The sequence below is a fragment of the Cololabis saira genome, chromosome 14 (genome assembly GCF_033807715.1).
Source record: "Cololabis saira isolate AMF1-May2022 chromosome 14, fColSai1.1, whole genome shotgun sequence".
Taxonomy (NCBI): Eukaryota; Metazoa; Chordata; class Actinopteri; order Beloniformes; family Belonidae; genus Cololabis; species Cololabis saira.
In genome coordinates, this window is record NC_084600.1 from 28,352,695 (window position 1) to 28,365,843 (window position 13,149).

Genomic DNA, 13,149 nt, shown 5'->3' on the forward strand with positions numbered 1-13,149 from the left:
GGCTACAACAACCAGCTGCAACATCCAGCTGCAACATCCAGCTGCAACATCCAGCTGCAACAACCGGCTGCAACAACCAGCTGCAACATCCAGCTGCAACAACCGGCTACAACAACCAGCTGCAACATCCAGCTGCAACATCCAGCTGCAACATCCAGCTGCAACAACCAGCTGCAACATCCAGCTGCAACATCCAGCTGCGACATCCAGCTACAACATCCAGCTACAACATCCTGCTGCAACAACCAGCTGCAACATCCAGCTGCAACATCCAGCTGCGACATCCAGCTGCAACAACCAGCTGCAACAACCAGCTGCGACATCCAGCTACAACATCCAGCTACAACATCCTGCTGCAACAACCAGCTACAACATCCAGCTGCAATATCCAGCTGCAACACCCAGCTACAACAACCAGCTGCAGCATCCAGCTGCAGCATCCAGCTGCAACAACCAGCTGCAATATCCAGCTGCAACATCCAGCTGCAACAACCGGCTGCAACATCCAGCTGCAACAACCAGCTGCAACATCCAGCTGCAACATCCAGCTGCAACAACCAGCTGCAACAACCAGCTGCAACATCCAGCTGCAACAACCAGCTGCAACATCCAGCTGCAACATCCAGCTGCAACAACCAGCTGCAACAACCAGCTGCAACAACCAGCTGCAACAACCAGCTGCAACATCCAGCTGCAACATCCAGCTGCAACAACCAGCTGCGACATCCAGCTACAACATCCTGCTGCAACAACCAGCTGCGACATCCAGCTACAACATCCTGCAGCAACAACCAGCTACAACATCCAGCTGCAATATCCAGCTGCAACACCCAGCTACAACAACCAGCTGCAGCATCCAGCTGCAGCATCCAGCTGCAACAACCAGCTGCAATATCCAGCTGCAACATCCAGCTGCAACAACCGGCTGCAACATCCAGCTGCAACAACCAGCTGCAACATCCAGCTGCAACATCCAGCTGCAACAACCAGCTGCAACATCCAGCTGCAACATCCAGCTGCAACAACCAGCTGCAACATCCAGCTGCAACAACCAGCTGCAACATCCAGCTGCAACATCCAGCTGCAACAACCAGCTGCAACAACCAGCTGCAACAACCAGCTGCAACAACCAGCTGCAACATCCAGCTGCAACATCCAGCTGCAACAACCAGCTGCGACATCCAGCTACAACATCCTGCTGCAACAACCAGCTGCGACATCCAGCTACAACATCCTGCAGCAACAACCAGCTGCAACATCCAGCTACAACATCCAGTTGCAATATCCAGCTGCAACACCCAGCTACAACAACAAGCTGCAGCATCCAGCTGCAACAACCAGCTGCAACATCCAGCTGCAACAACCAGCTGCAATATCCAGCTGCAATATCCAGCTGCAACAACCAGCTGCAACAACCAGCTGCGACATCCAGCTGCAACATCCAGCTACAACATCCAGCTGCAACATCCAGCTACAACAACCAGCTGCAGCATCCAGCTGCAACAACCAGCTGCAACATCCAGCTGCAACATCCAGCTGCAACAACCAGCTGCAACAACCAGCTGCGACATCCAGCTGCAACAACCAGCTGCAACAACCAGCTGCAACATCCAGCTGCAACATCCAGCTGCAACATCCAGCTGCAACAACCAGCTGCAACATCCAGCTGCAACATCCAGCTGCAACAACTAGCTGCAACAACCAGCTGCAACATCCAGCTGCAACATCCAGCTGCAACAACCAGCTGCGACATCCAGCTACAACATCCAGCTACAACAACCAGCCGCCACAACCAGCCGCAACAACCAGCTGTGCAAGAACCATGCTTCCATGCTGCACAGCTGGATCCCCGGTTCTGGTTCTGGTTCACCATCATCGCAGACTTGACATGCGGAGCATGGACCATGGTCTGGCTTTCAAATGTTGTGCAATAAAGTGCGCAGACTTGCCATAACCATGTGAAAGAAGCGCAGCTAGAAGCATCTGAATCATTATGACCCTCTGAAATCAGAACCAGGCTTCACCGAGATCCTGAAAAACTCTAAACAAACACCTGCTCGACCAGGACGACTTGTTGTTTTTCAGTGCAGCCACTGAAGACGTTGGGTGATTTGCTTCTTCTTTTCCTCACTGCACTTCAAAGAAGCATCTGAGAGAGCTGAGTGGATAATTGCTCGTCTTCTGGGCTCCATGAGAAGTCTAAAGACTCCAGGGTGAACAAAAGGGCAGGAGGGATTAATGTCAACCCGGTAACCCAGGCAACCACCCTAACAACTTTTTACAGAGTGCTGCCTACGTCCAATCCCTGTGTCTTCATCCAGAGCTACAACCACTATGATAAAGACTATTGCTCCACATTCTACGGTATTACTCAAAAACTCACAAATTATTAAGAATGAAATTCAGGCTCAAAATACTAAATATAGCTGGAATAAGACGGAGAGTTTCCCTCGAGCCTGGGGCCTTGCGTTGTCTTGTTTCTGTGCATGCGTAATACTTCTCAGAGTTATTTACATTTCATATATCAAAAATATCTGAAGAAGACCTCCGAGAGAACATATACATACTGACAGCATCCAGAGCTGGCGTTGGAAAGATCCCGATTCCTTAAGGTTGAAGATTTGATTCTTGCAGCAAGGAAGCGGCTGCGTACAGAGAAGAACGCTAACGCTGAACTAACGTGCATCAGGGTTCTCCTTAAATCTCTGCACAAAGACGGCTCTATAGTCATGCACTTTCTCATCAGTCACACTGTACCCTGAAGCCCAAGTTGCTAATCATGAGCTCGGCACACACAAGCCCTGATCGTACGTGTAGATGGAGCACAGAGGTAATAACTGGCAATCAAGCCCTTACGGAATCCTCGTTGGACACCAGGGGGCAGGTTACGAATTTCATTCAGACCGCTGGAGGACATGTGAAGGCATCAAGATAAACATAAACTACTGTATTTGTGTACAGCAAAGGGTCCAAAAGAAGACAAACATGGACTTATTCGTCAAAAAATCTAGAGAAAGGGGCATGGTGGCGCAGCAGGTAGTGCAGCCGTCTCACAGCAAGAAGGTCCTGGGTTCAATTGCCTCCGACGACGCTGTGGGCGCTGAATGCGTGTTAAGTTCCCCCATGACTTCAGCGCCCACACCCTGGGTGGGGTTGGCAAAAGGGCCTTTCTGTGTGGAGTTTGCATGTTCTCCCCGTGTTCCCTTGGGTAGCTAATGTGAGCTATCTCACAAAAACATGCACATAGTCCTGGGCTATACTGCCCACTGTGGCCAGCTAGGGCGCCAGATGGGGTGGGGGGGATCTGGCTGGAATAACGTGATCCTTCCACACGCTATGTCCAGCCAGAGAAGCCCCACCCTGTCTGGTGAAAAGCGGCCTGCTCACTCCTCAGGTTAAGGAGGAGACCTGAGCTCAGTGCAGGGCCGTCCCGGGGTTGGTAGAGGATGGCAATGCCCAGAACTGTCACTTAGGTAGGAGCACGGGGTGATATAATGGGGGGAAAAAAAAAAAATCGGGATAAAAAAAAAATCTAAAAAAAAAAATATCTAGAGAAATATATGAAACTTCAGTTGAAGAGCAAATCTCACGTTCATATAACTGCCCCCATTTCAATGTAAAACCAACAAAAATGACAAAAGATGACAGTAAGTCTCACCCGTTGGATCAAACTCGTGTTTTAGGGAGACGGAGGACTTCTCATTCTTTGGTTTTCTGTCGGTGGGGTCCTTGTTGAGTATGTTCGGGGTCCTGCGGAGACATGAAGCCAAGAAAAAAAATCAAGCAAACCATCTTTAAAGTTAGAGTTAAAAAGTAAAAGCCTTCAAGGTAAGAGACAAGTTCAGGTGTCCCCTGGATCGCTGCTGATGATTTCAAACTAAACTATGGAACCCAACTAAAGAGAATTTAAAATACAACTTTAAATATAAAGTGCTTCAGGCGTTAGCAGCCCGTTGGGTATCGCTTGTTGCTGTAACTCTACAGATGTGGTGCTCATGAGCTCGCTGTTTCCTCCTCTGAATGAAGCAGGAAGGGTGACGCTGGCAGGTGAGATACGAATTTGTTCCTTTAAGGAGACGCATACGCCCTCTTTCTATCCTAGAGTCTTCATGAAACATCTGGAACAAAATACTACAGAGATGCAGTACAACAGCCCCCCTCCTCAGCTACCATGGACCCCTTTCTGCAAAAGAAACAGATGTGTTCCCTGCAACAGGCGACTGCCCTCACTGAGTCAGTAGATACTGATCTGTGATATGAGCAGCTCTCCATGGTGATGGTGACGGGTTTCAACAAATGATGCACCAGTTCAACCCAGAGAACGTCCTGCCATCCAGAACCCATTTCACCCACTTGATGTGGAAAAAATACGAGATGTTTTATTTTATTTTATCATTTGTTTTTTATATAACACAATTGCCTGTCCTTAAAAAATGAAAAATAATGGACAGATGTTTATTTATTTATGCATTTATGACTTTACTGACTGATCACTGTGCCTGTCCTTGGTTTTTTTATTTAATTTTTGTATGAACAGCAGCAAATTTGAATAAAATATCTATTTTTCATTGAAGTACCCATCTTTCTCGTGTTTATTAACATTTTCCACATAATTAAAGCAACCTCATGCTAAATTTAAGAAAAAATTACTAATTATCCGATTAGTCGACTAATCGTTTCAATAATCGGTGACTAGTTGACTATTAAAATAGTCGTTAGTTGCAGCCCTATTTAAAATGCCTTGTTTTTTTCTAAAATGTTTATTAAAATTGACATAAATTGTCAACCGGTCCATGAGCTTTTTGTTTATACTTCTGCTGGTCCTTGGCACAAAAAAGGTTGGGAATCCCTGGTCTAAACGGCCTCTGAACACAATCCTGTGTTCCTTCAAATGAAATTGAAACTGATGTTTTCAGGCTCCTCTTCCACATCAACTGATTCAGGTCGGATGGAGTCCGGCCGCCTGATACATAGTTATGGGAGGGGAACATCCGTTAAATGGTTGGGCAACATTCAAAACAGGATCACCGAGTATATGGACTGTTCTGCCGGATGCGTTGATATCCAGTGGCATATTTAGAGGTTGCAGCTCCATATCAACATCAACATTCAGCTGATCTTGAAAACTGTGAAATGTTGGAAACGTAATTGGGTAGTTATTTGGAGGACTGGTGAGGGCGGCTTTTAGCTCCCTCAGAACGACGAATTCCTCATGAAAACCCGTCAACCAGCTCCATGCGCTCACATTTTCTTGGTATTCCAACTGCTTTAACATGCATGTCTCTCGTGGAGGTTACAGTTGTAGGTGGTAGTTCATATATTAATAGCTGAGCTTCCCTCTCTTCATCCCCTCTTTCAGCTCCTCCTCCTCGTTCCACAAGAGGGGATTTTGTTTGTGCTGCTGTTCCTCCCTGGACAATGGGGGCCCTGGGCTTTTAACAATAGCCTTCACGTCAGAGCCAACTTACTATACGGGGGCTTTGTGGGGCAGATTCCCGGAAACAGAGACGAGGCTTTTTGGCTCGGCTTCAGCTTCCTGAATGCAGGAGACGGCTGGGAAAGGAGCAGGAGGGAGATGGGAAGGAGGAGGTGGAGCGACGGGCCTGTGAAGGACCGCGGAGGGCTGCGCTGTTTTCAGAGCTAACCGACTCCTCTGAAGGAAGCAGATGCGATGAAGTGAATTACGCTTCTGGATGTGACATTCAGGGAGTTGAAATAATTTTTACTTGATGTTCAAGCTGAACACGTGGAGCCCGTTAAGCTTGGAACACCACGTCCAAAACCTCTTACCCCACTAGTCTTCCACAGCTTTTGAGGATATTTCAAATAAGGAATTTTTAAAAAGACCCAAGAGATATCCCACTGGCACCACGCCTGAGAGTAAAATGCAACAGAATTAAAGAAAACGTCTTATTTTGTGAGACATGGTTGTTCATCTTGGACTTAGTTGAATTGTTACTTAGACTCCTTTATTTCTGTACATTTTATCGTTCTTAGCTCTGTATCTTTATGGATATTTGCTTTGTTTATCCTTGCAGTTTGTACAATACTTTGGTCAACTTGTTTTAAATGTGCTCTATAGATAAAGTTTGACTTGACTTGTCTGCATCAGCTAAGGAGCTGGCGAACAGTTTCAGGTTCCTGGGAATCCAAAACACATCACACATCACCGTCTTCATAGAAAAAAAAGAGTCTGCCACAATCTTCTGACATTGCTGCTCTCTTCAGGATCTGAGGTTCCTCACGTCCCAGTAATGAAACATGGGACGTCATCCACAAGGGTGCATGATTGGATATTTTGGTGAGAAGCATAAATCAGAGTGCATCTTGAAATCCTTCAAACAATTTGTGGCTGAACGATTAAATCGATTAAACAATAAAAAAAACCACATATAAATACGTGTGGGTTTTTATTCCTGGCTGATTAAGGTTTTAAATCCAATGACACCTCAGAAGAATATGATGTAATCAAGCCGGTTCTTGGACTGAACATTTTAGCTGAAATCTGCTAAAACCGCCAACAGGACATGTTTTAATAACACCTCCAGGCCCTCCAGGGAGCCTCCTGGGTGAGAGGCAAACATCTTCAAGAACCAATAAAGGGTTCGGGAGATCTGACTTGAGCTGTGGGGATTACGTGGACCTGAACGACTGAATATATCAACAAACACTGCTGCAACTCGGTCCTGCGCCGAGGAACGCTTCTCAGAGGCAAAGTATGATCACTTTCACTTCAGCATGAAAATCATGGTTCATTTATAAATACTGGTTGTTGCTCGGCTGTGATATCTGCAGCTACGTCTCTTTACTGCTTTGGATGCCAAAAATACCAGACAATTCCTAGGGGATGAAAGCAGTTCAGGACTTATCTCCAGAAGGATGGATGAAGTCCAAAGAGCAAAAACCCCAAATATAGAGAGGTTTTACTATTTATTTTGATAACAGCAGTCTTTTCAAATACATATTACCTTGTGCCATAACAAGCTGAATATACATAGCAGTTATTTGCTTTAATTCTTTGGAATTTTGTGTGAGAAGCGAATCAAGAACAATAAAACTGTTACCCTGATGTATATTTACTACAAATGTCTGATGTTTGCATGGGTGTGTACCAATCTACTAAAATTGGTTTAATTTAGTCACTGAAGAACCGGACAGCTAATTTGGTGAAGGGTAATGATGAAAATATACTATATTTGGTTGTTTTCGATATATTATCAGGCAACTTTATTCAGCTCAGACCTATGACCAAACATTCCTACAAGAAATGTCATCTTTCAGGTACGTATTCTCCAAAATAGCTGCATTTGACAGGGTACTCTGTTCAAACTCCTGTAAAACAATAAATATAAAGACTGATTTCATCCAAGGCTTGACATATATTTTGTACTGTACAACATTTAAATTCATCCGACAGAAAACCCTCAGCTGCTCTAAATCGAGGCTGAAAACCTTTTTATTTACTGCTGCATTTCACTAATCTCCCACAATACAATGGCATCTCATCCGTTTTAAACTTTTCTTTTGACCATATTTCCGTCTCTTTAATGTCTTATTCTGCTTTTAAACTCTTTTACTTTTTGAATTGCATGTTGCATTGTCTTGTGCATGAAATGTGCTGATAGAAAAGTCACGAGGAAACTCAGACATCAACGTTTGTGGATGTCTGCGCTGAATCTGCACGGCGGCCTCAAGCAGCCTGAATGTTCAACAGCAGATCGGAGGATCCCGTTCTGAGTACTCCCTCGCTCAGGGCTTTACAACCACAACGTTTATATCTGGGAAGTAAGAACATTTCTGCTTGTCATCCCTCCGAAAATATGTTAAACGCAAATATAAAGTTGAAGTACTTAAAGGGACCTTAAAGAGATGAAAAACACATTTTCTCTTGCTTTAACATATATAAAGTGGTTTCCCCTGAGCCTGCCAACTCATAGAAGGAGGAAAGCAACCAAATTCTGCAGTGTCTGTACAGCCGCCCGGATGAACCATCCAGTATGATGTGGCTTCTACGACCCATTCAGATTCCCGTTACGTAACGACGGGAGCGATTTACATAGGTTGGCCCCCACAACTAACTCCGCCAGCCGGAGCTTCCGCCATTTTTTCTAGCGGTGTATCGCGTCATTCAGGCAGCCAATCAGCACAGTGCCTCATTATCATAGCCTCCCCGCCCACTCAGAATCCCGCATAGATAATGAGGTTAGAGACTGGCATGCTAAAGACATGGCTCAGAGGCTGAATTTCTAATTTATTTAGCAAAAAAAATCAAAAGCTTTGTTTTTAAGACATTCAAGGCCTGTTTAAAATAGGTATTAGATGCCATAATAGGTCCCCTTTAAATTAGCTCAAAGGCTCAAGGGCTCAGGTGTATATGCGAATGAACATCTTACAAGAAAAAAAGGCAGAGATAGCATGGATACCGAAGATCCTGGATACATGGACAAGAAACTGTAAAGTAAGCCAAAATCCTGACAATGAGAGACATGAAAGACAAATTCAAGTAAAAGTAAAGCTGCAAGCAGCAATGAACGGGCCCTCGCGTGTGCAATTTTCACCAATAAAGGTCAAGGACTCAAAACTAAGTCCGATGACACCACCCATGACTCTGTATGTCAAACCATTCAAAAGTTATTGCAGAAAATAGGAACTATCACATATCGACCAATCAGAAGAAGGGGCGGGGCTAATTTGCCCCAATTATGTTCAAGGACTCAAAACCGAGTCCGATGACACCACCCACTAGTCTTTATGTCAAACCATTCAAAGGTTATGGCAGAAAGTAGGAACTATCAAATATGGACCAATCAGATGAAGGGGGGGCGCGCTTTTTGGCGTCTATCGTCGCCACGGTAACGCTTTTGACTGAGAAAAGTAATGCCCATTGTCGCAGGATGGAGATGCACATTTTGATGTATAACACAACTGGGTGCACGTTACGGTTCGGGCCGCATAAACGGCCGAAGAAATTGCATAAATTGCGCCAAAATTACAGGATTAATTCAAAATGGCCGACTTCCTGTTCGGTTTAGGCCATGGCGCCAAGAGACTTTTCTTTAAGTTGCGCCATGATACAGGTGTGTACCGATTTTCGTGCATGTACGTCAAACCGTATTGTGGGGCTTGAGGCACGAAGGGGCGCTGATGAGCCATTAGGCCACGCCCATTAATGCAAACCATTAAATATCACATTTTTCGCCAGGCCTGGCTTGCAAAATTTGGTGACTTTTGGGGCACGTTTAGGGGGGCAAAAAGGCCCTCTTTTCGTCGTAGAAAAATGCAAAAAATAGAGAACGAGAACAATTCCTACAGATACAATAGGGCCTTCGCACTGTCAGTGCTCGGGCCTTAACTATGATGACAGGAAAAAATTACCTGCTTGGTTTTGTAAAACCTAGTAAGCTAATTAAAAAGATTAAATAAATAAAATGGAGGAACAAACAGACTTTAAAACGCTTTAATTCTGGCAGCCGTGTTTCCTGTCCTGCCTGCCGGACTGCGTTCTGCACAAATGTTCTTTCTTACAACAATATTGAAGCAGCCTTTCAAACTGGTCCCGTCTACTCTGTTGAAACAGCGATTTTAGAAACATCCCAAGACTTGCTGCAGTACTGCTGGTAATGCCGGCACTTTTTTACCGTTTGTTATGATGAGTAACCATGACAACACAACGGTTGTTTACATGCCGGAGCAGCTGACTGAACTTTCCAAAGAGCAGCTGATGCCCACAATAAGACCTCAAAGCCACTGAGCTGAAGAGGAGACAGGGAGGAAGTAGGGCAGGAGCGAAATGGACTGAAAGGGGAAGGAAGTTGAGAGAATGTCTTCCCTTCTGGAGCATCTTTGTACGAGGAGGACGGGTTGGACTGTGTGTTGACAACAGATGACGTAATCTTCGGCTTGTTTCTATGAATGGACATCTCTGCACCCCGGATACTCAACTGCTGTCTGTCAGTTTCCGTCCTCGTCTCCTACAGGGAGAGTTAACCCTCGTCACCCACCAAAGCGGCTGTTGCCAGGCAACAAACACAACACAGCACACCAGTGTCCATTGGTGGCGATCGCGAGAGGCTTCAACCACGTCTCTGTCTCTCCCAAACGTCCATCCCACTAAATGTCTATTGGGTTATTTTATTGATTTTTTTTTTCTTTTTTTTCTAAGTAAGAACAAAATACTTGTTTCAAGAAGATTAGACGACTATTTTGGGCTATTTTGCTATTTTTTAAGAATTCTAGAATTCGCTTTTGTGGAATATTGTGCTTATTTAGGGGCTGTTTTTTGCAGAGTATCTCGATTTATGCCAGAGCAGCTTTTCTCTATCTATTAGGGCTTTTCAACCCACTCAGAACCGGTGCCCGCGCCAGTGTTGGTGCTGACCGCTGCTAGACCATGTTCCAAACAGGTTTTACAAGGAACCGGCTTGCTTACCCGCTGGAGAGCCAGGACCCTTGGTCTTTTATGGTGTCACCAAAGCGGAAGCAGGAAAACCGTAAAATGACACCCATCCTGGCCCTAAAATCTTGTTCGGAGTCCAGAATCAAACTCAAGCAACATAATGCCACAAACATCTATGCCGTTTACGTTTCAGGACAAAAGTAAGTCTTTTCAGAGTGTTTTCTGTACAGGGCACATGTTGTTGACTGCATGGTTGAATCAATGAGAACGCATCCTTCCTTGACACACGGTTTATATTTATGAGGTTGTTACATGTGGTGGTTGCATTGTTTTGGTTGGTTTCAATAATCACGCGCCCCATCCATGACGTAGGGGTTCTTGCATCTGACCCAGTGAGGTTTGCATCTGGCCTAGTTTTCTTGGCACCGAGTCGGTGTTTTCCCGGTGCAGCCGGCAGTCCAAAAGCATAAAAGCTGGTGCTCAGCCCGGCAGATCCAGGTTTGAGTACAATTGCTGTTTCGTTGATTATCTTTTCTTTGTTTTCAGGTTTCATTAAGACCTGCTTGAAATTTTGGAAAAGATTGGAGTTTCTCTTAAAATTCAGCTCATTTTTGCAGGATGAGCGTTTGCATGATGATCTGAAGCCAGGTCCTGACCCAGTGTCAGTGAGATAAAAACAGATGCTAAAGCCCGGCTTTTGTGTTGAACTGTAATAACAGGAGAGCCCGAGAATGTTGCAGCCCGTGCTGCCTCTGCTCACTCATGGCTGTTCTGTGTTGCAAAAAACATAATTACTGGTTTGGGTTAATTAATCAGACTTCCAAGCTAATGATAAGTTCTGTTTCATTATAGGAGCTACCCAAAATGAATAATGTCATGCTTGTTCCATTATCTGACATCACTTGGCTCCACATCAAGCATCCGAATTCAATATAAGCTAGTGAACTTCCAGGAACGATCTAATAATGAAGTTCAAGAGGGGCTGAATATCGTCTTATATTCATCCTACACGAATGTTGAGTCTGCACATGACAGTTCAAGGATTTTGAAACGGCTCTTGTCTTAGATCCGGGCTTGTTGGTCCCAAGCCACAAGACATCCAGTTAACACATGACTATCTGATATTCTATACACTGCATGCGTCTCTCAATAATAAAAACACTGAGCGTTACACTGGGTGTTAAACTGGGGGACATATGCAGATTTGAGCAGGAAGTATTAAACCACTGATTCTCTTCAGAGTATTTTTTTAAACTGGAATAAATCTGCATGTCCTTTATATTCGACGACAAACTCAAATGTGAGAGAGTCCAAACATTTCCCTCTGACACACTCTAAAGACTAACTCAGGCACTTTCAGTCATTTGATGATGTAATTGTGCTGAAAATGATGGTCTATAGTGATGAAAAAGGAACGATCAACGTAAAACAGCACATTTCATTTGGATTTTCTTCTGTTTATACAAAAATGAGTTTTTAAACCCCTGTTGACTTCTAGGAGGTGCCTGGGAATCATTTAAAAGGGTTTTTACGGGAGCGTTTGGTCTTCCTCATCATGTCCCGTCAGAGAGCTTTGGGAGGATGGGATACGGGCGCTTGGCACTGGGTCAACAGTCTCTGCACAAGCCCGGTGAGAGCTCAGTTTCTACCGTCAGCAGAAGTCATACTGTTTTCCCGTGGGTGCTGGACTCCACCCAGGTCGCACTTCATCACTGATCCGTTCGTTACATCTGTGGACAGAACTTCTGGGTGAAGCCAAGACCGGAGAGTTTCCTGTTCAGTCAGCTTGGAGTTTCATCTTTGCTTTTTGCGAATCTTCTTTTGAATTTATCAAGAAGAAAGAAAAGAGAAAAAAAGAGCAGTGGAGCAGTTCGCAGCCGAGTGTGAAGCAGCCAGGATATGAATTAGCACCCTCACATGTCAGGGTCATGGTACTTAATCTAAATTAAGGTGTTTTCCCGCAGGGAAACCTGCAGGAACTTTGGATTTGCAAATCGATTGACGTTCCAGTTCTTGACCCCTGGTTGAGCCTCCCACAGAAAGGAGGCCGGGCTGGCGTTTCGGGACAGGGTGAGGAGTTTGATCGCTCAAGAGGGGTCAAGATTAGAGTCACAGGTCCTCCAAATCAAAAAGAGCCAGTTGAGGTGGTTCAGGCATCCGGGCACATCTTCTGAGGCTTTCAGGGTGGGTTGTCTGGGACATGTCTCAGCAAGAACAGTCTAGACTCATGACATGTCAGAAAACCTTTTGTCGTTCAGCTGGCTCAGGAACATTTCTTTCAGCGTTCACCTTTGTTGAACTCGTCTTCTGAATCTTTCTCTGTCACAGAAACCACTTGTCTTCATTGAACACATCCAGAAAACGACTCTATGTCCAACACCCATCTACCAAGCTATGCACCTGCTTTTTATGTGTCCAAATCATCTGAATCTAGCATCTTTTCCTTTATCTCCACATTCCCTAACCCTGGATGTTCCCACTCTTAACCCCATCAATCCTTGGTACTCCCAGAGGAGACCTCAACATCTGCAACTCTTCCACCTCCGCTGGATGGATGGATGGATGGATGGATGGATGGATGGATGGATGGATGGATGGATGGATGGATGGATGGATGGATGGATGGATGGATGGATGGATGGATGGATATAAGTATGCTTGTCCCTTGTAGGGTAAGCCCTACACAGACGACTGCTGGAGTCAAGTGATTGGGTTAATTTATTTATACAGCTCCAAATCACCGCCTTGAGGCC

At 45.0% G+C, this 13,149-nt stretch overlaps 1 protein-coding gene across 1 annotated transcript in view; it reads right to left on the reverse strand.

The window, feature by feature from the left end:
- Positions 1–13,149, reverse strand: part of LOC133459910 (rho guanine nucleotide exchange factor 12-like) — a 51,613-nt gene that overhangs the window by 32,036 nt on the left and 6,428 nt on the right. Inside the window, exon 2 of the mRNA XM_061740304.1 lies at positions 3,659–3,750. Within this exon, the coding sequence (XP_061596288.1) occupies positions 3,659–3,750 (92 nt within the window). The remainder of the gene's footprint in view (positions 1–3,658; positions 3,751–13,149) is intronic.